This window comes from Lepisosteus oculatus, chromosome 2 (assembly GCF_040954835.1).
Source record: "Lepisosteus oculatus isolate fLepOcu1 chromosome 2, fLepOcu1.hap2, whole genome shotgun sequence".
In the NCBI taxonomy this organism is placed as follows: Eukaryota; Metazoa; Chordata; class Actinopteri; order Semionotiformes; family Lepisosteidae; genus Lepisosteus; species Lepisosteus oculatus.
Genome location: NC_090697.1, coordinates 73,413,300 through 73,440,839, shown reverse-complemented (window position 1 = coordinate 73,440,839; position 27,540 = coordinate 73,413,300). Strand labels below are relative to the sequence as shown.

Below are 27,540 nucleotides of genomic sequence, written 5' to 3'. Positions count from 1 at the left end.
GATCAGATACGATGGATGATCACATCCAATGGTAACCTTTCTCATGCTCTGGCCCTTTTGGAATCCTGCGCCAGAGGAAATGACCGCAGACTCACCCACACGGGCGGTAGGTGAAGACTATGTAGCTCTCCTCCAGCGTTCTCTCGATAAATGTCACGCATGTGTGTTTCTCCCAGTGGCGCATCGCCTGTCGGAATATTGCTCGCTGGCTGCCTGAACGAAAAGAAAAGCAGAAAAAACGAGGTAAGAAATTAAGAGTCGAATTCCAAAATGCTTTCCTGACCTGGTCGGTACGTTTCTGTCACTGCTCGCAGTGTTTCTGCAAAGTAAACAAAGCACGTCCCACATATCAAGGTAGGTAGTAACATTCACTTTTTCTTAGCGTTTAACTTCTTATTCCGCTGCATGTCCCAATACAGGCAACAGTAACTAATGTGCCCCAGGGTTTCCCATAATGTTATAACAGCCAAAAAATGACTAACCGCTCATTTTGTACCAAGAACAATAATCTCTCTTTGCATTTATATAGTTCTTTTCATCCCAAAGGATCTGCAAGTACTTTACATATAATGAAGCAGAACCACTTCACCCAGCACTGAAGAGTAGGTTCCATTCTCCCAGGGTGATGAACAACAGCCATTCTGCATCTGCAGCAGCATTCTCACAGCAAGCAAGAAATCGTTTCAATTCCTCAATTAAGAGAGAGCTTTAGGAAGGCTAGTCTGCAATTAGCCATTACACCAGGATTAACTCCCTTGCGCTTTCAAAAAGTGCCAAGGGATAAAGGCCAAGTAGCCAGGGCCTGGGTTTAATATTTAACAGCGTCCCTGGTCACCATAAAAGGCTATCATTTTCTGAATTACTGGGCTGGAGGCAAAAGCGCCACCTATTGGGCTATTAATACCACATCTAGCAGGGATCTGGTTCTCCTTATGAGATCTCTCAGAGAGCAGGCTCAGCCTGACCTAGCTTCTGAAATCTCAAGACACAGTTTTTAAAATGATGGTTGTATTTTGAGGGGTATAATAAAATGCATACAATTTGATAATAACAACCTTTGTTAACTTTACACTACACACTCCTGGTGCATATAGTGGAATTCGATCTTTGTCATGTTGTCACAGTTTTGTACACCGTGTTCTCCTCTACAATTTGCTTTCGTCTCGGAATAGTTCCCAGAAAGCTGGAAAATGCCCAACAGTTAAACAAAATGCTCATGGATTCTATGCAATTCATGGTTATCTAGCACAAATCACAAACCACTGAATTCTGGTCAATCCGCTTTGTCATTTTATATGTTTAAATGTCTATTTTCTGCCTCAGATGAAAGCAGTTTTAAGGTTAACTTGCAACTAAATGGAAGTATTTGTGATTCATAAAGGTCTTATGGACACCCTTTTACAAAATAATAAATGGCATTAGGTTTACTTTCATTTTATATCCAAGTTGCCCACAAAAAGTTCTGACTTCCAGAAAACAAAGATTTTATTACCTAATTCGTAAATATTCAGATGGATGTTCCTAGGTCTTAAAAAGTACATTCTATGCAATGTTGCTACTGGGAGTTACCCATCTTACACTAAACTCCCTGGAAATGTCCCTTGAGCTCTGTCCCTCCCTAACAAGCCACACAGATGCATGGATGTAACGCACTAGCAGCCTTCAAAAACCACTTAGATACTATATTTGGAATTCTTAGGTTTCGGGACAGCTCTGATGGTCTCAGTTCCCATCAAAGGTTCTTATTATAGAGCAGACCACTTAGTTCTCAACAGTAGGCAGCTCCACCACAGTGAAGACCTCTTCCCTTTCAGCTTTCAGGAAACTTTAATAAAAGGTGACTGACATTTAATTTTATCCTAATCTAGCAAGTCTTTAATTATATTAGTTTTTCTTCAGCAGGCACGGCTGACACAGCATGGGTGTAGAAATGAAGCCACTGGATATTTATTTCACAACCCAGACTTGCAATAACAGTCAAAATAGTTTTTTCTTAATAAAATGTGTATTTGACTCATTAATTTATTGTTACATCCAGATAAAAATGTTCAAGATGAAGCTTATGGATAGAGTTTAAGAACACATACATTATATGTTAAGTGTATCATGTATGACCCTGGACTTATAGTAAAGGTGTTTATTGGTTTACAAAAATGTTCTGATGTTCACATTTTAAATCTTACATAACACTTGTAAGGCATTTCTGCAAGTTGAACTCATTTGTGACACTTGTTTCTTTATAAGTCTTCACAGTTATATTTTCTGTTATAGTTCTTTGTCTTTTGAGGTTGGTTTATACTCCAAGAGGACAGATTTTGAAAGCAAAGTATTCAGAATACTGAGACAAATAAAACCCTAATTTTCTCTTGTTATCCCATTGACTTGTTCTCGTGCCTTTTTCTGAGCTGAAAAGTGATGATGAACTTCTTTGCTGGGATGCACCTTCATTCGAAACCAGGGCACACTTCAGTGGTTAATTAGTCCACGCAGGAATCTCGTTAACAAGACAGCAGGGCTTGGCCACCATGCTTTCATGAGATTCATGACTCTCATGATCTTGGCTGGAAAGAAACATTTTCAGTACAGCTTCTTAATCACAAACACTTAACTAGTGCTGGCCTAAAAAGAAAGTACTATTTTCTTGTCTGACTGCAGTGTAATTAGTCTATGCGGTCACTTTTTTTTGCTACAAAAGGATTATACAGGCCTTTCCTAATTATAAGCAGTGAATATCAAAGCAGACCTCTTAAGTTTTGCATATTTATTTTCCTCCAAACATTTCTGCTAAAACTGCTACATTTCCTTTTACAGTAATATCGAAAGGATGATGTGAGAGAAAGTGTAATAGGCAGGTCAAAAGTAGCCACATTTATACATCTGAGAAAAGAAACGTGATTAATACATATTAGGGAAGATATAAAGACTTAATATTAAGGCATGCATGACTGAAAACCTCTTATATCAGTGGCTTTTTAAATTTTCTTAAATAATTTAAGTAATAATAACTAGTAACTAGTAATTTACTTTTCTTAAGAATTATAGTAGCATTTAAGTAATATAATGAAAATGTACAACATATTCTGTTCAGTTTCTCTGTTTTTAATAATTTAGCACCATATTATATAGGATTTTTATTGCTTCTGGTGAGTAACACCTCCTGTTTGGAGTACATTTTGGATGCTGGCACAACTGTTGTTTGAGTGTTTAAGAAAGAAGTCTAATCCTTATTTTTTGTTATTTTCACCTAAATGAAGAATTCCTTTAGTTGCCCCTGTTGGAAGCTCTTTGTGATAAACACTAAATTAACTTTAAAAAGAGGGGATCTATATGTATCCATTTGCTATAACACATAAGCTACTATACATTAAATGAATAAGGGAGTATGACCAATTTGAACTCTGATAAGTTTCATGAACTTAATAAGGAACCACATTTTGAAACATGACTAAATCTCCTGAGACATCATTTGAGGTAAACAGAAGCTTGTGATTCCCACTCAAGATGGAGTCACTAATCGTGGTGAAGCATTCTGTCCAACCTGTGGTGCGTGGTTTCAAGTCATTAAAACTGATGGGAGAGAATTAAATTGATGTTATTATCTGGAGGTGGTGGAGTAACAGACATTCTTTAGATACTGTCTAGAAAACAAGGCAGCAAAGATCGACAGTTTCATACAGCATTTACAAGACTGTTGTATAAATATATCAAACTGAACAGGTTTGACAGCTTCAAACTGATTAGAAAGATTCAAAGATTCGTTGTTTTTTTATTTTCTTGACTCGGGACACAAGCGGTGAATATTTGCCAGACCAAGAACACAAAGATGTTAACAGGCTCTTTAAAGAGTCATGGTCATGTTCTTGATGAGGAACACAAAAGACATACTTTCACAATTTATGAATTTCATACAATACATGAAAACTGGACAGCATTATTGCATTGGGGAATGCTGCCCATTTTAATGTTTTAGGGCTGGGTACACTTCCTTGTTTCCTAGACAGTATGTAGAGAATGTCTGTTACTTCTCTATCCCGAGATAATAACATGAATTTAATACTACCCTATCAGTTTTAATACTTCAAAATATTAATTTAAATAGGTGTGCCTTTTGCAATAGGTCTCTATGGTGTAATAAAAATGGTTTATTCTAGAGCTCAATTTTGTATGCCATTTCATTTCTCCAGTGTGAAGCATGGAATACCATGTCTGGATTATAGCTATAGATAATGGTGAAATAATGGAAAATTACACACTGAATGAATTCATCTGGTAGTTTGTGTCACTGATCAAGATACTCCCTGTAAATCTCATTGAGCTTTAGTATAGCATTAATTCAATTTTTATGATTAAAACCTGAATTCAATATTTAACACTTGCATACAGCTTACAATTTCATACCATCTTTCCATCTCTAATTGTCCTGTCAGTTCAATGATTTCAGTCAATAAACTGATTGGTCTATTTAAGAATTGATCATTCAACAATTCTTTTTCTGAGCCAATGATCACCATCCTTCACAGGAAATGCTGTATCTTGCAAAACCCCATCAGCAATGGTTTAAAATGTTTTTGGGACCAGTTTACACCTTAACTACCTTCACTGCCTGTAGACCGTAACCACACACAACCTCACCTCAGCTGGCAGCAGGAATGACCAACAGCTGAGTCACACCGTGAGAAACCTTGCAAGAATGGTATGCTCTACCCATCACTTTTCTCAGCAACAAGCTGGGTCTGAAGCTTTTTCCTGGGACTAGCAGCTGGCCCAGCAAAAACCATCTGTTCAGAACGAACAACAGTCACAGAAAATATCTTAGAACAAGAGAGAGACAAACTGATTGGGTACTGCATTAAAACTCTTCTCTTTCATTAATTTATTACTTACATTTGTTAGTAGCAATTAATAAGTACAATTTTAGGTTATTATAGCTGTTGAAATACAGGTGTCTTCAGAGCGATTTTAGACCTTACCCCAGTAGTCTGATTATCATTGCAGTCCATTGCAGTCATTTTTTTCAGTTGCTAAAAATGTGTATATTTCATTTTTACTACAATCTTTACAACTAACTTGAAAATGCTAACTTCTATAAAACCCCAAAATGATTTAAAATTACTGAGTCAATTCATTCACTTAACGGTTTGTAAATTGCCACAACCTCAGAAGGCTATAGGGTCCTTAGGATCTGATTCTAAGCTACCTTTGCTTTAAACTTCAGGTGTCCTAGACTTGCAAATATACATTTTCACTTGGTGTGACAGGACTAGCAATAAGCAAACCATTAGACTCATAACTATATATTCATACACAGGATTTACAGTTGATTACACAAGACTTTCACTTCCTTAAAGGTGTACAGTCACTTATTAATCACTCAGAGCCTGGTTGGAAGTATTATGATACCAATCCCTCTGGAACTGCGTTATGACCCCTGTTCTGACACCACTCTCACAAGAGACAAGCAGATACACAGCCATAACAACACTCCACTGACTATAAGGCTGTCAAAGAACATTTGTGCTGGATTAAGCTCCTGAGCACTCTCATGTTAACATACAATATCTGTGATACAATATCAGAATATCGGTCGATTCAGCATAAAAGCAACTCTAGCAACCCGACCGATGCCCTGCTGACTTCGGGATACTCTAGTGCGGCTCAGGTGCAGTCATGCAAAACGCGCATTTTCAACAGACAGGAACATTTGGAATGGGGGAGTGCTTTGCATTTCAAGCTCAACCAGACAAAAGGAGATATGGGAGACAGCGTGCAGGGCCACAAAAAGGTCTGGAAAGGGCTCACCACTGAAATTGCCACTGATGACATAGGGAATGACCCCCTCTGGCCACACCCTCTCCGGCCTCGAGGTCGCCGCCCTCCTGCCCCGCCTCCTCGCCCGCCTCCTCAGCCGCCTGGTGTCCCCCTTGGTTTCGTCCGCTGGAGCCCCTGTGCGGGATGGAGAGAGTACAGCTCATTACACCCGAAAGCTGCTGTATAGTTACCGCACGGCCACAATTTGAAGAAAAAATCCCACCACCAAACCAGCTGCTCTGTTTGCATCTGCTCTTTTTTTTGCGCCTGCTGTTGAGTCACGGACACTTTATGTCTATGGGAAGGCCCTTCGTTTTCATTTGGCAAAGCTCTCTATTTGTTTTGTCTCTATTTATATATAATGGTTTTACTGGGAGATAGGCCAGCTCCAACAGTTCAGTTTCCTCCTTATAGTCCTCTGACAGACAGCAAAATAGAGAAAAGAGCACAAGTCGATTAACTGTACACAATGCACCAAAGATCGCAAGCATATTTCTGGCTTCACCTCCCGTTACTGTCCATATTTTTTCATTTCTGTTGGTTGTAATACTTCCCACTATTGAGTGTTCAGCTTCAGGTTCATATTTACAACGTGATGTAAATGCCCAGTAAACATGTATTCCAAGAGCTTGACTTTTCCATTAACACCACTGAAACATATTTATCCGTGACATGACTGTGTTCAATGAATGAACATAAACATTCATTCACTTTGGATAACAACCAGTACCACTGCCCGAAACGGTGTGAACAAAAAAATAAATAACCATAAATAACCATCTGATAATATGTGCTTTATTAGTATTAGGAACAAGTAATAATAATAATAATAATAATAATAATAATTGCTTACACTTATATAGCGCTTTTCTGGACACTCCACTCAAAGCACTTTACAGGTAATGGGGATCCCCTCCACCACCACCAATGTGCAGCCCCACCTGGATGATGCGACGGCAGCCATAGTGCGCCAGAACGCTCACCACACACCAGCTATCAGTGGGGAGGAGAGCAGAGTAATGTAGCCAATTCATAGAGGGGGATTATTAGGAGGCCATGATGGGGTAAAGGCCAGGGGGGAAATTTGGCCAGGACACCGGGGTTACACCCCTACTCTTTTCGAGGAGCGCCCTGGGATTTTTAATGACCACAGAGAGTCAGGACCTCGGTTTTACGTCTCATCCGAAGGACGGCGCCTGTTTACAGTATAGTGTCCCCGTCACTATACTGGGGCATTAGGACCCACATGGACCACAGGGTGAGCGCCCCCTGCTGGCCCCACTAACACCTCTTCCTGAAGAAGGCTCCACGGCCGAAACGTTGTGTTCTCTTTCTTCTTTTTTTCAGCATGGAATAAACCTATTACTTGTTCCTTTGCAGCCTACGCATGCTGACGCAGCTACCCACCTTTATTATTATTATTATATTTGACTAAGTATTTAAATTCTTTCAAGCATTGAAATGTAATGATTTAGAATTCTGGGCAGCATTACAGTGCAGTCTTTAGCATTGCTGCCTTGCAATGCTGGGGCCCTGGGTTCAATTCCAGACTGGGGGTGCTGTCTGTGTGGAGTTTGTATGTTCTCCCTGCGTTTGCATGGGTTTGGTCTGGGTGCTCCAGTTTCCAGGTCATAAAACATAGTGGTGGGTTAACTGGCTCCTGGGAAAACTGCCCTGGTGTGAGTGTGGGTGTTTGTGTCTGTGCCCTGCAATGGACTGGCACCTGGTCCAAGGTGTAGCCTTGCACCCGCTGCTTGATGAGACCCTGAATTGGATGAAGAAGTCAGAAAATGGATGGATGGATTTAAAAAAAACAAAAAGGACGATGAAGAGTTTGTAACTGTGCAACTTTATGAGCTAACTGCCAAAACACAACATCCTTCTCAGAAACCACAGCCAAGCCACAATCAATCAAGATAAGGGAACATGCTCAGTATTTCCTTAAATAACACAAAACAGAGGTGGAAACAAAGAAAAATACCTCTGCCCCAGGGGACTCAAATTTCCTAGCGATATTGCAGTGTCTTTTTTTGGGGTGAGGCTGACACGGCCATTAGCTGCAGAGGAAAGCTTAATCAAAACTGATACAAGAGGTAGACAAAACAGCACTGCTACAGGCCCTGCGAGCGTGCAGCCCTGCACTTCAGCTCAGATAAACGGAGCTCGGGTGACACCAGCCTTGAAAGAGGAAAAGCTGGCAGGTTTCCGAAAAGCCATGTGCTTCCTGTAACCCCCCTGCACCGCTGGAGTAGGGCAGCAGTCACAGGCCAAACTCAGACAGGAGTTACTGCATTATAATTACCTGCTCAACTGTGCTTTGACAGACTTTGTCCACTCAGCACTGCAGAGACAGTCACAAGAGCTACAGAGCCTGGAGGACCAAACTATATGTTTCAGTGTTGGTGAGGCAGAGCTGATTGCAGTAGAAGCACTCCGCAGCATCTGACTTAATCTGTGGATCAATTTCCTATAGTTTTCATGTCAGGCTTTAGAGAGGAGCAAGAAGAAATGAATTCCACAATGAAAAATAAAGAATAAAATATGATGTTTCTGACTTTCAAGTCTTCTTTAGGACCAGAAGACTCCATGACCAAAATGTCATTTGACTTTTCATACTTATTTTCCAATGCAGAGAACTGTCACAGTGCCATAGGGGAGAACAGGCTGCTCAATTCCAGGAAGAACAGGCTCAATTCGTGTGGCAGAGACAGAAGGTATTTAACCCTCCTCAGTCAATTCTAATGGTGTGCATTAGGAACAGTTATGTGATCCGGGGATATGGTGTACAGTATGAATCAGAATTTGATTTTATAAGATAGTGGCTACAAGTGGAATACAGGAGCAGGATGCCTGAAATTTCACTAACCTAAGAATCATTTCTAACAGCGGTCTAACAAAATACCCAATTGAGTCAAGTAAAATTAATCTTTAACACTTGAATGCAGCTTACAGAATTTACAAGCACTTAGAATATTCTTTGTAACATCAGAGAATCTCAAGATAATAAATCTGGGAAGGGCTCACTGCAGCATTAAAGCATCAGTTTGAGCATTTTAATCAATGTGATCAATTTAACTTGGTACACTTCACACAAATTCAGAGCCCAGTGGACACAGGCCAGAAACAACCCATTTGCAGCAGCCGGCTTGAGTGGGAAGCACTGAGAAGCAACAAGTAGGGGGTGGTGGGCAGACTCCGATGGGGAGGGAAAGCAGCCACATAGTACCAGGGTACAAAACAAGGTAAGGAACTCTGATGTGGGGATAAAACTGCTGAATGTTTTTCAAATCTTTCCCCTTAGACTTGCTGTCAACAAATCTTAGAACATCTTTGAGACAGCACACCACCACAATCCAACATATCCCTTGGAAGTATAGCGATCATAAGGCATACCTATTGAACAAGTAGTCAAATCAGCTCCTTTAATTCCATGCTTTTAGTTATTACCTCTTGTATTATTTATTAATTCCATTCTGATGGTGGTTCTCCATGAAAGAGAGCCCACCAACAGTTCGATACTGACAGGGAAAACATCCAAATAACCAGGTGCTACTGCAGCATGTAGGTGGGGTTGCACATTGGTGGTGGTGGTGAAGGGGAGTCTTTATTACCTGTGTAAAGTGCTTGGGTGAAGTGTCCAGAAAAAGCATATTAAAGTGTTAGTTATTATTACTATCTGTCTTCTGTTTTTGGTACAGTATCATTCAAATACCATCTCTTTTTCAGAAAGTGTCTGAAAACCTTTCTTTTTTGCCAATCTCCTGTCAGTGTTGTAGAGATACAAACATGTCACACAGTGCTGTAAAACCCATTAGGCCAAACATTATACCGAGATCCTCTCCTCCCTTCTTCCTCAGACTCCGGAAGTCTTTGCATTGCTCTGTTTGCACTGGAATAGCAAAGCAAACAAAAAGCAGAAATACTAACAGGGATCAATGAGAACTGTCAACACAGAACGCAAATCGTTTGACAGCTGACTCAGACATTTCCCCTGTGGTAACTTTGTCAGGACAAGAGGACATGTTGAAGATAGGGGGTATCCAGGCAGCCACAACTGACACAACTTACTGACAAGACTCACCTGTGGTGTCATTTACTTTTGTGATGGTGTGGCGAGTCATATCCACAATCCGGTCCACCTTGAACATGCGGAGGTCTTCCTCATCAAGGGCTATGTCTCCCAGAAAGGCAGCTGCACAGAGCAAGAAGAAAATCAATGAGTTATCCGGCCAAATGGGTTCAGTCTGGCACCAAAACAATTCTCACACACCAAAGTGAATTCCCCTGTATGGGGCAAAAGTGGAAGAGATGAGACTCCCACTGCATAGCAAATAAATCCACCACACATTTTATAAGTTGCTCAAGCAAAAGCATCTATCTGTGGATGTTTACTCAACATTTGGCAACAAACACGAAACATTCAGCATCTGGTTCTGCCTTTCACATTAGAGTCTGCAGCTTGCAACAAAATTTATGCCGTTGATTGTCATATTTTAAAGATGCGAGTTAAAGCACAATTTAATTGGGATACATATGCTCAAATGAATTACTGCTGAATGAATCATGTTTTTAAAATATCTCACTGGGCAAGACAGAGTGTCTGCAAAAAATAACTTAAGCGGGTCTGCAGGAAAAAAAATCAAGATCACAGTTTGAAGAAGTTAAAGTAACAGAGAAATCAACAGGGAATTAACACATTTGTAACTGGCTATTCTGCAAAACAATACCAAGCAGCAAAAAGTAAAGCACATGATAAAAATGATCATTTTTATTTATACAGCACCTTTCGAAAACCCAAGCACACTATACATAATGAAAAAAAAAATCCTTAAAAATAAAAATACAAACTGTAAGACATTCAAGCATAGGCCAGTATAGTAAGAGTTTATTATGGCCTATTAAGTGAGTATTAAGTTTAGATTTAAAACTAGTCAATCTGCCTCTCAAAGGGTCACAGGAAAGCATAAAAATGGAGCAGCTACAGAGAAGTCATGGTCATCAGTAATGTGGCATTGAATTCCAGGTACAATGGGCAATCCTATAGGAAGGAGTGTGCACATGGAGGAATTCAGAGATGTATGATGGAACCAAATATTTCAAAGCCTTGCAAGTCAGTAACTTACTGAGGAGAATTTTAGGAGTGATACAATACTACTTTGATGAAGACATCCTTGTTTTAATGGCTTGTGGTAGGTTACATTGGCTGAGAAAAAGCAAATGTTTTGGAAAAGATAAAGCAGAGTGTGCAAAAAGAGGAGAATGCTTCAAGCTATTAACCCAGCATGACTGCAAACTGGTTCCGGTGTACTGAGATGGAAGCTGTATGGCTTGTTACACCCTGGAACCTTAGAACTCAATGCAAGAGGCTGTTGAGCACAGACTATAATACCAAATAGAGACATGCAAGTAGCCAAGAACTTGTTTGATAGGAAAAGCCTGAGCACAAAAGCCAGTCAATGACAAGTTTATCATTTCCCTCCCACGCTGAGCCTGTCTGGACACTGCATTCACCAGACTGTGACCAGTCAATTACTGTTTCGGCTTTCATTTAAGAAGAAGATGCACCACTTTTCCTTGTAATAAGTAAGTAAATTCCTTCAGTGGTTTTTCTGCTTGAGTGCCATTTGTGTCTGTCATTTAGTCAGATTTAATCCTATAGCAAAGGGTTTTCAGCACGGCACATAGAAATTTCAATTAATTTCCACGCTCCACCTTATGTGTGTTTTGATTTTAAGATCTGTTCAATGGTCATCATTTTAATTTTTTTTAAGCGTCTTGTACACGTTTTGTTTCGTTCTTTGCTGGGGAGAATCTAATCAGCACTTGGCTGAAAAGAACAATGGGACTTAAGAGTTGCTATGGCAGTGTGCTTCAAGAAAAAAGAAATGTCCACTCAGAGGACTGTCGATGCTGCTTTCCTGCTCCCCGCATGCCAAGATACTGCTGGCTTGCAGAAGTAAGAGGACATTTGCTCCATGTGCATACTGTTACATTGACAACATTTTAACAAGCGTTTTACGTGAGCCAGCACACAAATTAGCTGTGATTTGCTTTTGTCTTAATTTTGCAGTTGATGAGTGACCTAGTGTGTGTGTGTGCAAGTGGCAGCAACATTTTAGTATAGGGGTTGCACTGACACTTTAGAAATGCATAAGCTAGCTTTCCATACCGGAGACTCCAGTAATAATGCATTTACATTTAAGAACATTCTGGCTTTTGTGCATAAATGTTTGTTTCAAAAATGTTGTTCCATTTGTTGATTAGGGTTGGCATGGTGAAATTTAGGCTGGGATTGCTGCACCACAGCTCCAAAGACCAGGGTTCAACTCCTTACTCAAGCGTCTGTCTGTATGGAGTTTGTATGTTCAGTCCAGTTCCCTCCTATCTCACCTGTCTCATAAGAGATAATTGTTAGGGTTGACTGGTTGTTCTAAATTGTCTCCTCTTCTGTAACACTATGACGGACAAGAGTAATATGCTGTAAGTCCCATCTTGCATCATGTGCTTTCAGGATAGGCAATTTTCTGCAATGATAACCAGGATATGTGGCTTATTAATAACAGATGGATGTATGTAAAGTCATTTATTTTTGGATAAAGGACAATAAGATAGAACTCAGTCACCAAAATTAATTCCAATACCATACATCTTTGTGTACTGTGCCTCTGAAATCTTTCCAGACTTGAGTGGTAAAAACATATGTTTGTAATGATGCTGGAGATTGACACCAAGACATGAAATGTAAAGGAGCAGTTTTACAGAATAACAATTTGGAAACTAACAAAGTGAACCAATAACAGAAGTAACTTATCCTGATGCTATCAACCATCCATAGCATAACATATCACAGTGTCCATGATTGTTCACAGAGGCATATCACTGCACAACATTTTTGGACTGCTCTGAAAATGTGAGTGCTGGCTTCAAGTTTATATAGGGCAGCGTGAGAAATGCACAGTGATTTGTGTTTCACTCATGATCAAAGGGTTAAAACACAGAATAGACACCCTTAATGTCACAACGCAAAACCACTCTCCAAAAATAAAGTTAGCAGAATAACTCCTTGCATTTATATAGCGCTTTTCACCTCAAAAGATCCCAAAATGCCTTTTGCATTAGAATAAATGTGCAATCCAGCCCACACCTGGGTGACTCGCTGTACCCATTCTGTGTTTTGAATGAGAACTATTTTATCAGTTGGACTAAGGGGGAACATTAGGCAGGCTAGACTGTACAAGTACTGACAGGGATTAATCCTAGAAACAAAGTTTAACATCCTTGCTCTTATTAACCACCACCATTGGCAAGGGCGGAGCAGTGGCTCTGTTGCTAAGGATCTGCGCCTGTGGCTGGTAAGGTTGCCGGTTCAAATCCCACAGCCAGCAGAGGAATCCTACTCCGTTGGGCTCCTGAGCAAGGCCCTTAAGCCCAACTGCTCCAGGGGCGCTGTACAATGGCTGATCCTGCACTCTGACCCCAAGCTTCTCTCTCCCCACCTGTGTGCCTGTGTGTCTCATGGAGAGCAAGCTGGGGTATGCGAAAAGACATATTCCTAATGCAAGAAACTGTATATGGCCAATAAAGTTATCTTATCTTATTGGTTTAGCATTTCATTCAAGAAATTCTGGCCTAGAAGGAAAAGCACCACCTACTGGTCCACAACAAAAATTGCAGCAGCAACCTGGATCATTTCTATGGAGGTCCCTAATCCCCAATACTGACCACATCCTGCCTTGCTTGCAATGGCTGAGATCTTGTGAGACCAGAAGGTGGCGCCACTGCTGCTAAAAAAAAAAAACATTACCTGCACAGTATGTCCTAGTTACTGTACCTTCTTTTTGACGTTTGTGTGTCAGCTCTTGTTTTAGAGCTTGTTTAGAAAGGAACCAAATCAGAAGCAGACAACACTGAAACAAAAAAAAAACATTTTGGCCATGGCGGATTTAAAATTGCAGAAAGTCAGGAATGCTACTGATATTTAGTACATTCAGATGGCAACAATTATTTCAAGCCCTCATCTGCTTTGAGCTGGTTTAAACAAAGAAAAGAAAAATAATTCAGCAAACCCTGCTTCTTTTCCAGTCTTTACCCAAACAATGGCCATGAAATGGACAAGTATAGACTAGAAAAGCTGCATTCAATTAATTACTGTACCACGAAGAGGGACTCCAACCTAAGCATCAAGTAAAAGGGTAATGTTGCTATAATTAAGTAAACAGATATTTCTATCAGCCATTAAGAGATCTCATGTATCAGTATAACTGCGGTCCTACAGTGCCACAGAACAGCAGTTACACCCCTTGGTCTAAAGGCAGCCATAGACAAAATGTAACTACTAAAATAAGAAACCATCATCATCTCAAGCCACAGAGAATCATGCAGGAGCTGATGCAGAGTCATCGAGAAAATTGACATAATTTAACATTGAACAGTTTCCAGCGTTCAATTCACAGTGATGCACCCTGACATACAGCAGTGCAATGTATTAGTTAACAGGTGTGAATAATTCAAATTCATATTCTGGTGTCAAGCTTCCTATCCCATATATTCGGGAACCAGAGGCCAAGTGTGTTGCAAATTTGGAGAAAGGAGCAGGTGAGATGGCATTTCTCCTTGACACCTCAAGAAGGCTGCACTGACTCAGGAACAGGTAAAGGTTTATTCCATGCAAAAAGGAAAAGTAGAGATATGACATTTCAGCTGTGGAGTCTTCTTCTGGTGTCAAATGAAGAAGGCTCCACAGCCAAAATGTTGTGAGTCTTTTCTTTTCCTTTCAGCGTGGAATAAACCTGTACCTGTTTTTTTGCAGGCTACGCGTGCTGACGCAGTTAAAGTACCAACCCGCACTCACTCGGTACCGCTTCAAGAGACCCGAGTGGGAAAGAGGTGTGAAATGTGAGGAAGTGCGCTATCCTGTAGTATTAGCATTGCAGTGCCGGCTATGGGAGGCAAGACATTCCCACAAGTAGCTCGTTATTGGCAGTACTGTCCGAGCGCTTCACAAATGGCTGAGAACATTGCTTCTGACTGCAGCTTGCATTTGTCAATTTATCCTAAATACACCAGCTACTCCAGGCATCTAAATGGCCTCCAGAGTTCTCCATACTTAGATTAATTCCATCCACACTCGGTGCCCAGAAAAAGGTGAATCCAAATTGTTTCCTACTTGTTTTTTCAAAATTAATGTTGCTTGATGGTAGATTTAATGGATAATTACAGGAGAAACACCCACTGTTTTTAAACTGCTAATGGAATTAGTCTTGGCTGAAAAAGGGGAAGGAAGTTCTTAGATGCAAGTCTGCAAAATGGGCGTTTTGGGGCTTCTAAACTTTTGATTGAAATGGAGGCAAGATAATTTAGGAGAGAAGCTGATGTAGCTTTAGAGGGAGACATCAGATTTAACCCATTAGAGGCATCCTTGCAAAGGTTTGCTAACAAAGCTCTTTCATCCCTGCGAAGCTTTCCATACTTTCCTGGACGAACAAAACATCACAAAATCCAAGAAAAATAAATAAATGAGCATTTTGCAGCACTTAACAGTGCAGGCCTGTCTTTAACAAAGAAAAAAACAAAAACAAAAAAAAGGATCTGAACACTGCACAGAGGTCAATTTTCCCACTGTATGCTCCACTGTGTTCAGAAGATTTTGTGAGATTCAAGATGCTAAAAAACCCTTTACTGTGGACAGATAAAAAAATGTCTGATCCAAAAACCATTTCAATTTGGATAGGGACAGAGAAAAAAACTTGGCCTCCACCCTCTGTCATGGATCATCTTTAATGCTTGTTGTCAAGCACATTTGGTCTAACGCACTTTTGTTTGGGTTCAGAAACATCATATTGGCTCCGCTGAGAAATATATTACATTCTGTATTAAGAAGGATTTAACTGTCATTGAAAACCCAGTATGTCTAACATATTATATAGTAGATGCTCTCAAAAGACACACATCAATGCCAAGTGTATGACTTCATGTGTCATTTAAGGAAACGTTCTCTCACAAGGTATCACCCACTCTAAGGAGATGTATTTAGGTGGTTTTGTGTCATTATAAAGAGCATTCAGGTATGAACACCCCACTTCTAGAGTGTGAGAAGGTCATGTCCTTATTAAAGCTTAGTTCTTCACAGTTTATTTTTGGATGCTCTGCCTCTAATTGAAGGTAATGAAACTTTAATTACAGTTCAGTGATTTAAGTAGCTCATCACATGTGGTAAATTGGAATCTGATGGGTAATATCCAGGTAATGACTTTACTAATTCTCCAAAAGACATGAAAATATCAGTTATTCAGTGTTTTTTTTTGTGAATTTTCAGTGCACGTCTGTGATGATCACCTTTCTTTTTTGCCTTTCGGTTTTGTAATACTGTATATCACTGTAATTATAGCTTGTAATAACTTTAAGCCTATACAGAAATCAAAAGCAAAGGAATTTAGATACATATCCTGTCCTTCTTCTTGCAGATATGTTTTTGGCATATACAGTATTTAGAAAATGTTTTTTTCAGAAATGGTTACTGACTAGATATTGAAATAATAAACAAAGTTGACATGTAAAAAGATAGGATATTGCCTCAGAACACATCGTAACAAGCAAAGGAAGGAGAAACAAACTCTTCCTTTTAGCAAGGAATCAACAAGACTTCAGTTCAAATTCTAAAAACTTTCTGTGGTAAAAAAGCAGTTGGTTTTCTCTCAAATTAAATTCAAACATTAGGTAAACAGGACTATTTGCTGCAAGATTCTCCTCCCAACACTAAATAGCAAGTCTTAGTGAAAGAATGCTGTACAAAGGTGGAGGGCACCTCTCAGTACTGAAAACAGATTAGGAACTAATGAAAGCAATAAGAAAGGTGTAAATCTCAAACACAAGAAGAGGCAAGCCATATTCACAGGCATGAAAAACCAGAAAGTTCACTTATCTCATCTCCCATAACACAGCCATGAATAAAAAATCTGCACACATTTCAAGATCTTTCACTGTCATAAAACAGCCAAGAGAATGCATAGACACACAGCAAGAAGGTGAGTATTCTAATGACAGAAGCTGAAGCTTTTTCAGGGCTGTATCCCTGCTGTGTCACCACATTGCATGTTCATGTACGCTCCAGAGCTCATGGAAAGTAACAGAAGGATTTCAGATTATGGCACTTAGCGTACAAACAGCATTTCCCAATTCATTTCTGTTCATCAAATAAAAGTCAAAAACAAACTTTACATCTGATATTAGTGTAGGTTGTGATATCAGAACAGTAAGTTTTATGGCTGGCTCTACAAGCCTTGAACGCAGGAACAGACCTCCAGATGCCTTTCTGAAAACTTTAATGATTTTTAAATTAAACATATTCTAATTTAGGATTTGTTTTTTGTTTCTAACAATAAATAAAACTCTAGTGAAATAATCAGTAACAACACTTTAGGACCTTTTGCGATGCAGCTTTCTGATTCTGATTTGTCTTACTTGAAAAGCTTGCTAACAAAACATCACGCAAGTCATCCATCCATCCACCCATTCTTCATCAGTCCAATTTCCTAGCCATGCCAGCATGTCGGAGAGCTTTCCCCGTAACAGATTCCAGGCCCTCCTGGAGGATTCCCATCAGTTCCCAAGCCAAATGGAGGATATTGTCCTGGAAATGTGCTCTGGGCCAGCCTCGAGGTGTTCAGCCAGTGGGCCATGTCCCATATGGCTCCAATGGAAGTCTTCCAAAGGTTATCTATATCAGGTGCGTAAACCACCTTAGCTAGCCCCCTTTCAATCCCTCTAGGAATAGCCCCTGTCCTCTGAGGCACTTTTGGATAGCTGATCTCCTTATTCTGTCATTGTAAGTAAGCCCAACAAGCTTACTTTCAATGCTTGCACACTCAGTTTTATCCTTTCAGGCATTTCCCTAAAATTCAGGACCTTTTTATGACCGTTCATGGGCGAGGATGAGCACAGAGATCAACTTGCAAACCCGAAGCTTCATCTGAGAACATCTCAGCTCCTGCTGCACCACTGACAGATCAGCACACTGCCTGGAACAGTGCAGGCACCACACCAACCCGCTGACTGATCTCCCACTCCTATTATGCACGGCTCATGAAGAATATCCTGAGGTAATCCAACTTCTCTAGCCATGGCAGGTGCTCGCCCACCTCCCGGAGAAAGCAATCCATTGCTATTTTCTGGAGACAGCCCTGACAGATTAGATTTGACACACCCAGCAGAGTAGAAAGTTATTATTTCCATCCCAGTTGCTTCACATGTAACGTTGGAATGTGTGTCGGAGTTCACAGTCAGGACAAAGGAAGAAACACATCATCATCTGCAAACAGCACAGACGCTAACTCGAATCCACCAAGTATCACACTGGATACTTTCCAGGCCTCATCTGCACCTTGGCATCCTGTTCTTGAAAATCACTAACAGGAACAAGGACAGGAGATGCCCCTTAGAGGAGTTCAAAGCTCACCTTGAACAAACTCAATAATGCCATTCAGCTCTCACTCCAAAAAAAAAAAAAAAGAACCAGACAGCAAGCAGAAGCAGTGCTGGAAACCAATAGTCCCACAACACCTCCCACAAGACCCCTGAAAGAATTTGCCTTCTCTAGGTCACTGTACTCTCCTACAGTCAAGACTGAATCTGTAGTCTATACATATTTATCCTGAATCCAGAAGCTCTATCATCACAGTAGGCTTGGCCAGCTGATCCGTCTCAAATAAGTAGACAAATGTGCGAGTATTGCTCAAAATTGCTTTCCTCTTTAATTTGACAGGTGTCCTTATCACTGGTGTCCACTATAGTGTCCTAGGCTTGCCATCAGGCAACAGATTTCCACAGCTGCCAAAAACCTGAGGGTCTGAACACAAACCACTCTGACTCAGTCTCTAAAACTTAACCTGGAATAGGAGCAGTTATTTTTAAGGTGCAGAAATCTTTCCAGATGGAGCCATCTAACAGCCATTCCCAAATGAAAAACACTGATATACCCATGTGTCAATTCCAACACAGTGCCAAGTGGTGTTCAGTTGACAGCCCTGCCCCTCTCTTTACCTGAGTGTCCAGAACATACGACCATACAAGAACACGATGGTCCATGATGGTACACCAGCCTTGCACATAACCCTGCTTCATTAAAGTGAGCTTCAGCAGAAAAGTTAGCTTATAATTGATGTATAGGTATAGGCAAGACTAAAAGTATGTTAATAGCATGTACTAGAACATCTTGACAAAAAAACAGACAAATCAGAATTTGGTTCTAGTTATCAGGGCCCCAATTAAGTTATTTAAAACAATTCCTACAAACAGGTTATGTATTAGAGAGCATCCTTTACTAACTGTGCAGATCAGATGCTGCTATGTTACAGTGTTCAGTGTTCAGAGTTCTCCTATGACTTCTCATTCCACCTTATACTATATAAATATTACAATATACTATATAAAGTCAGAAAATGTCTTCTTGATGCTTCAAGTGGCAGATGGAAGCTCTTGCCCATCCCATCTGGAACTTATCTGCAGTAAAGTTACAAAAAGTTTAACAGCCATGTTTGCTCATCTATGCAACACAGTTCTAACCAAACTTTTAAACAATTTGATTAAGGCTTAGCAATAACCATGCATGATATAACAGCTGTTTATGCAATATTTTAAGCTCATACAGTATATGACAGCAAAAACTCTTCACAGTGCTGCCTGACTGACTGGAGAAGTATGTGCAGTCTGAAGGTAAGTTGATCTTAAAGAAACTCAATGTGTGCCACTTCTGGAACCAAGAAAGCACTGAAATGTTCAGACAATGCAGTGAAATGGACTAGACTCCCTGTTCCATGAGCTGCAGGCTTCCCTATTCTAGAACAAAACAAAAAGCAATCTGTTAAATGCTACTTTAACTACAGGTTTCTGTAGGTGTAATTTCATTTTAAAAATAAAGTAATTAGCTTAAAATCTCCCATCATTGCCATTTCTATATGACCCACCTGTGTAATACAACTCATGATCTATATAAAAACAGATCAAAAATCCTGGTTGAAAAGAAGTCTTTCTTCTAATGGCATGAAAAGACACTCAATGAGGGGCCAATGCTATCCCTAAGCTTCACATTAACAGGTTAGTCAAAACTCCCACAGACATTACAGGCTGCAAAAGGCACCATCTTGTAACTTCCTTGTTCAAGGACAAAAAGGAAATGCTCAATTAGCTCCGCATTCAGAAACTTTAAATTTGTGCATTATACGTAAAATATGAATTCTGTCCAAGCACACTACTTAAACGGATTTGTATTGACAAAAAAGGACCAAATCGGCATCTACTATCACAAAAAAAGAAAGTCCCTATAATAGCAGCAAAGATGTGAATAACTGAATAAATGTAATGAACAAGACCAGGAAATGAGACTGAGTCACACACAGCATGTCCATCCTTACCCAAGAGTACACCACCCCAACAGAGCATGCATCATTTACGAAATGTCATCCAGTTTTACAGCCAGGAGTATGTCCTAGGAATTCCAAACCTCCCAGCAAAGCACATCAGACTGAGATCTTAATTTACGGGTGATTTATAACCCAAGGGCTTTCCAACTCTTTGCCATTTTGCAGATGTTCGACTTTGAATTCCCAAATGGTGCTGATGGCGACTGTAAAAGAAAGCTAGTGAAGTTGGGATGGAATGCTTTAAGCCAATGATTTATGCGTGAATGGGGTGGCAGCTGTGTTTCAAATGGATAGCAAGAAAAAGTACAAAATTAAATACATACATATTGCAGAATTTTTTGTTTAATAAAAGTTGAATCACTAGTCATTCCCCTTTGCTTTACACCCACCCTTAACCCGACTGACCGAAGCAACACCCACAACAGCTTGGGAGAGATAAAGACAGCACATGTTTTCATCACACATGTTTATTTTCATACAGCACCTCCCATGTCAAACATTCTGCACTCCAGAGCACCATACAATACTACACAGGAAAAAAAGAAAGTGCAAATGCAAAACAAACCCCAGTTGCAAATAGCTACACAAAGCCACACTGAAAAAACTGCTGGGTTTAAATTCAAGGATTCAGTGTTCCATGGAAATGGAACGCAGCAGCTGAAAGTTTAACGCCTCAGAACAACAATGTAATAAGTTACATTCTCAAGTTTAGAAAACTCAAGCCCATAAAGGACTTTATAAGCTATTGCAGATGCATTAAAAATTCAGGCTCTGGAGTAATAGGTACGCACGCCAACAATCTAGTTTATGTACATGCTGAAGCCTGTTAAGAGTCACTTCTGTATCCTTGCCATCAGCAACACAGTCAGGAATTTAAATTCAAATTCAGGTGTTTTCTCAGATGATGGGAATGTCGCTCAAATTAAAGAACTGGGGCATACACCAAAGAAGAGTCCAGCATCACACCCAAACGCTTCACCACTGAGTGCTCGTGTCCAGGAGAAACCAATCAACACCTCTGACATGCTTCTCCACAGTGTGAACACTCACAATTAGTCCCAAGAAAAAAAATCTATTTTGCCAAAGCAGCAAGATGTGACAAGAAGGAAACAAATATACGCAAGGTATGATTTCTTCCAGACCGGTCTGCTTTCCATAAGAAGGTAAGTGGATAGCTGTTCAAGACATTAACACTGCATGCATATTGTAGAAAATTATAGCGTATGGATTTTGGATATTTATTAAATTTTTGGCATCATTTTGATTAATTGCTCATTCATGACTGACCACAATACTCATTAGAGAAAGAATTGATTGAGCACAGACGATAAAGTGACAATCCAATGATTGGATGAATGTCAAGGCTGAGGTAAATTGTTTTAAAAAACTGCAAAAAAGAATCAATGCTCCCAACTTATCGAGAGGACAAGGCTCTTAAAGCACCAGTATTTTAAGGGCAAGACTAAGTCTGCTCACAGCCAGCAATTTCAATCTCCTGGCTAGACGCTACAGACAAACAGTCCGCCAATGACAGACCACAATGTCGCAGATACACAACTTGCATGACTTTTATCAGTGAGCGACCAAACTACCAGTCTGTGACCTTCAAATAGAGCCCATAGGAGCCAGTAACCCCACTACAACAAAGATCATCATTTTCCTGATAATAACCTTGTGAATTTGTTGCAGTTTTAAGTGTTCAGTTTATTTTGACGGTTGGTATAAACAGTGTGTAAATTAATTGCCGCAGAGAATGCATCAGTGGTAATTTGAAGAAAGATTTTCATTGTGAAAAATTCAACCTAATTTCACAACTGACACATTTCTTGTTTCTTGAACAGAAATTAGCAGATGAGCCAGATTGAACAGATCTTTGTTTTTACTCAACATTACCTATACGTGTGCACAAAACAAATCTAAAAAATAATACAACAAAATTGTCTGGACACAGATATTACATCAACTTTGCCTTCAAGTGCTCAACACATCATAAAAAAACAGTAGCTTCAAATTAGTGCATTCTTTTTGTTCACATATAAAACTGAACACGGTTCTTAAATACTGTACATGCACACTGCTCCTGTTTAGCAGTCAAAGTTGTTCCTGCCCTGGGGATACCTACATATAATAGAACAGTTACACCTGGTGCATGAGACCTTTTCCTCCTAACTAAGATATTTTTGCACTTCTTTATACAAAACCCTAAAGGGGGCTTTGTGGTCCCCGGTTTAGACTCTAATTTGGTCATAATGTGATAGTAGTGATGAATAACCTCAGGGATAAGACAGAACAGTGGGCTATTTTGGCAAACTCTCACTGTCACATATTTTGCAACAGATTCCTAAATTATTATTGAATGTTGCCTGAAATCAGCCTCAAAACAGCCTCAAGTGACCCATTTTCACTTTTACAATGCACAGCAACAACCAAGTTACAACAGAATGTGCAACACGAAAGCAACACAAGGGATTTAACTCCTCCAGCTGGGAGATCCCAGCTAGCTGCCTTGTTGCTGATCAGACTCCTTCACCTCAGCCTCTCGCCCTCGGATGTGAATCATGCCACATCAGGAGAAGTGTCTCTCTGTGATTAAAGCTGAATAAACTGACCGTGCTGCACATGGAGTCCATGCTCTTGAATCACCCTATCATTAGCGCGTCCTTGACCTTAGAAGAAGGAGAACGGAAAATTTCATAACAGGTATTTTCTCACTGCAGAAGAATGGCACTAGGGCATGCACACCTCCAAAACTCTGCAGTAACACAGACTCCATACTACTCAGATATTTAACTGAACTAGTGCTGAGCACATGTGGGTCATTGCCATTTATTTTGCTTTAGCAATTGAAGACCATCTTTATTTTGTTTGCTTTAGCAAAGTTGTTTTAAAAAATGCATGGGAACTTATATTTCCCTAATCAGTGCAAGTAACACCCTTTTGTTTACTGAATTTGTGTTGAAACACAAATTGTGGGAAATGTCCGATGCACCTAAAGGTAGATCATAAATGTCTAGGACAAAAATCCAAAGTGCTTCTGCTTCATGTTATGCCTCGGCAATGTTATCTTAAACAGCAGAATGGGTGCCAAGTGTTTCTCATGTCTTTTTTCAATTTGGGAAATTACTCAGTTCTTATTATAAAACTTCTTCAGTAATTTGTTTACAAAAAAAATTCACACTATTAATAATACAGCAGATCAGTGAAACAGAGCTACATAACATAAGAAAAAGGTCACAGACGAGAGCCATCTATTGAAAGTAGCCAAGGAGGAGGCCATGATTGGCTTCAGCGAAATGGCCGGGTATGTTGTTTCAGGCTCTCTTGATCTTCTGGGTGACAAAGTGCCTCCTGCTCTCGGTTTGAAATGCACTTCCAAGCAGTTTCCACTTGTGTCCCCTGGTTTGCTTGTCACTGTTCACTCTGAAGGAGTCCACTGGGTTGACTTTGTCACTGATTCTAAATAGTTCGATCAGGTCCGCTTGTGGTCTTCCCTATTCAAGGCTAAAAGGGTTCATTTCCCTCAGCCTGTCGGTGGAGGACGTTTCCTTAAGCTCTGGAATGTACCTGGTTGCCATCCCCTGAACTGTTTTCCAGAACAGCAATATCTTTCTGTAACACAGTGACAAAATTATACACACTATTCTAAATAAGGGCTTATGTCTGTATTATACAATTTGCACATAAATTGACTTAAATTCTACGGCTGTCTGCTTTTTGTTTTCCCACATTATCTAGAAGATTTGAGAGAGGTGTCAACATTAACACATCTTTTTGAGAAGCCGTTCGATCTCAGGGTCGCCCATTTTGTATTTACAGTTTTTTTTTTCTACCCGCATACAAAATCCTGCCCTCGTCTATATTAAACACCTGGTCCTCCGCCAGGCGTTTGTGAAGTCTTGAATTGTATCTTTCTGAATTTCATTTACTGCTTTGTTTGCTATTTTGACTTTTTTTCTGCCCGTATCTAGAGTGTTGAGCTATCCCTTTATGGATGGTGGAAACAGGAGTCTAAAATGTTCATCTGGTCAAAATTAAAATGTAGGCCTGTGCAATTACGAAAAAAGAGTAAATAACCCTTCCTGGAGCCCTACCATGACAGTTCTTTAGGATGAGCCTATACATTGTACTGTTTGAAGTCAATGGTGAAGTTGAGCAGTGGTTTCTGGGTAACAGACCTGCATTCACAAACCTGCTGGAGTCCGATTGGCTGCCGAGAGACCTGCAGCTGGTTCATTTACCTCAAAGGTACACTTACCCCCACTCACCCTTCTCAAAGCAGAATTTATGTACCGTACACTCGCTTTAAGGCAGGTAAGAAAAAGCATGTGATTATAGGAATAAGTCATTTGTAGTTCAGTACAATCCTAAACTCACAGAGTCAACCAAATTAAGATAAAATCAGTAAAGTTTGTTCTTGTCAATTAAATGTTATTTGCATTTCTCAGGGAGGATGCTTTCACAGTGATTGATAAGATTGTTACTTGTAGTGCAATTTTAAATCTTGTGGAAAAATCTTTTGACTCGTGTTAAACTAAAAGGCAGGGTTGATGGAATTTCATATGAGCGTGTAAAAGCTTGTGGGTATTTTAAAAATTTAAGCCTAAAGAAATGCAAATGTGCCTGTTTGCCCCCCAGAAGAACCATGATGCTTATCTCCTGAGTTATGCGGTACCACACAGTTTGACTGAATTCCAAATGCGATTAACTTCAAATCAACTGGTCTACCCTTCGGCTGCTGTTCTCATTTTAACTGCTTAATTGAGCACAAGACGAGTAATTCAAACATTGTTTTGAAAACATTCAAAGGGGCAGCTGACTGGCGGTAAATGTAACAAAACCAAATTAACCTTAAAGTAATTTCTAAATAATTCCAGAAATAATGCCTTTTGGTTCCATATTGGTATTTATCTAGGTTCTATCAAAATAGAAACATAAGCATGATATAGATGACTTACAACTGTCCAATGTCTAAGATTTCCATGTATGTCTTGATGATTTCAAGCTTTACTAGCTAGTAACTGAAGCATGTAATACTGACATTATATGAAGAAACGATATAAGCAGGAATTAAACCACCAAGTGGAGGGGTGGAGTGGTGGCACTTTGGCTAAGGATCTGCACCTGTGGCTGCAAGGTTGTTGGTTCAAATCCAGCAGAGGAATCCTACTCTATTGGGCCCCTGAGCAAGGCCCTTATGCCCAGCTGCTCCAGGAGTGCCATATAAATGGCTGACCCTGTGCTCTGACCCCAAGTGTCTCTCCCTGTCTGTGTGCCTCATGGAGAGCAAGCTGGGGTAATCGAAAAGACAAATTCCTGATGCAAGAAATTATACATCGTCAATAAAGTGATCTTATCTTATGATGCAATGGCAGCCAAAGTGCGCCGGTCCATTCACCACACATCAGCTATCAGTGGGGAGGAGAACAGAGTGATGAAACCAGTTCAGAGATGGAAATTATGAGGAGGCCATGATTGGTAAAAGCCAGGAGGAAATTTGGCCAGGACACCGAGTTAACACCCCTATTCCTTTCAAGAAACACCCTGAGACTTTTAATGTGCTACTCTTGTTTTGGATATGTGCAAGAACGTTTCCAACAACTCCAGACAAACCCAATGCTATGTGAATTGGTGAGGAGCTTTTTGGTACAGGTTGGTACTCACTCACACAGCTGAGGGGACAAGCCTAAAACGATGAGAATGAATAACACGAGGCAAAGAAAACAGTGATGTAAACTGGGAGAGCTTAAGGGTTAGTTTTCCATTTCAATCTGTCATTTTACAACTCCAAACACTGAATTAGACACATTCAAGACTACAAGCCAACACAAAGTGAACAAAAATACTGTACATTTCCCTCAGATCTGACAAGGCTGTTTTCTCTAAAATGTATCACAGATTGTTTACTGTCAATCATTTATGTTGTGGAAATATCATTCTTGAGAGCCTTTTAAAAGGCCATGCAGGATTTCTTCAGTTCTTTCACAATGGGCACCACAAGGTACAAGACACTTATTCTTACATTATAGCCTGCTGCCACCATGGCTCCTGGTGCTGCTGTACTGTACATGCCATTGTGTGTCTCTGTGTTGGCCCACCAGGTAGATACATCTGTTCAGACCAAATTCTCCTATTCTCCTCCCCACATGTCCGGATGGCGCCCGGGCTGGGCACCATCTGAGAAGGATGCTGCATCACTGCAATGGATCCAAGAGGGACATTGTGGATATAGCTATCGTTTAGGAGGATTTTGCTGGTCTACAGAGATCTGCATGGAGTACCGACATACAGAAGACATGATGGATGTATTAACACCCTCATTCATTTGTTCCTTTTTTTAATTGTATAATGTTAGTATGCCCAAAGGGGTTGAGCAGCCAGTTGACCTTGGACCCCTAGAGGTTTTGTTTCTCCCTGCTAAGGAGTTTTTGGTTCCGCTCCTCCATTGTCTTCTGGTCTTTTCTGTTCTGTATTCACAACATGTATGGCCACTTGCTTTATTAAGCACCTAGGGGCAACCTTGTTGTGAAAGGCGATATAAAAAAAAAATTGAACTGAATTATTCCTCACCAAAAAACAAAGACCCCGTTTTCACTTCCATCCAATGATGCCTGTTTGGTTGTGTTAAATTACAAATTGATACATGCCATTTTAAAGTGAACATTATGAATCAAAACTTGCCCAGACTGAATGTGGTTGTGTAAAAAGTTAAATGTCAGCAAAAAACTGCAAAGAAAAATCCAAAATATAAAATGTATGAATGGCATAAGTATTCACCACCTTTGCAGCAGCAAATCTAAATTAAATGAAGTGCTCATAATTACTTTATCACATCACACAATTTTTAAATGGCCTGCAATCTGTGTGCAATAATAAGAAGTTCTTGTGATTTCAGAATACATTCACCTGACTCTGTAAGGTCCCTCAGGCAGGTAGAGCTTTCAGGACAAGACAGGGATCAAGTTTTACAAAGGCACCGGTCAGAATAAAAGAAACAGACAAGGATTACAGATAAAAGGATACAATTCTTTAGCAGCTCTTTTTCTTAATAGTGGCACAACAAAAATGTTTCTTTTCCATAAAGAGCAAAAATTTCAACTTTCTCTTCAGATATTTAATTTGAAACAAGACAAAAATACAAATAAACAGACACAAAAATAGTCACCAAGAAGGAGGTGTGTACTGATCTTGCACCAGTTCGCTTCGTGATTCCAATTAAGAAATATTTTTTTTAAAAAATATCCACCCAGTTTAGAGAAAATAGGTCTCTTAGTATTACACATTCCAAAGAAAAGACTGTAATAAAAACAATATGCCC

The 27,540-nt window shown here is 40.0% G+C and overlaps 1 protein-coding gene across 1 annotated transcript in view; it reads right to left on the bottom strand.

Moving 5' to 3' along the window:
- The window catches only part of bmp1a (bone morphogenetic protein 1a), a 77,433-nt gene that overhangs the window by 31,273 nt on the left and 18,620 nt on the right, over nucleotides 1-27,540 (bottom strand). Inside the window, exons 2-4 of the mRNA XM_015339797.2 lie at nucleotides 9,890-10,000; nucleotides 5,800-5,943; nucleotides 96-213 (exon numbers count right to left, since the gene is read on the bottom strand). Of these exons, the coding sequence (XP_015195283.1) occupies nucleotides 96-213; nucleotides 5,800-5,943; nucleotides 9,890-10,000 (373 nt within the window). The remainder of the gene's footprint in view (nucleotides 1-95; nucleotides 214-5,799; nucleotides 5,944-9,889; nucleotides 10,001-27,540) is intronic.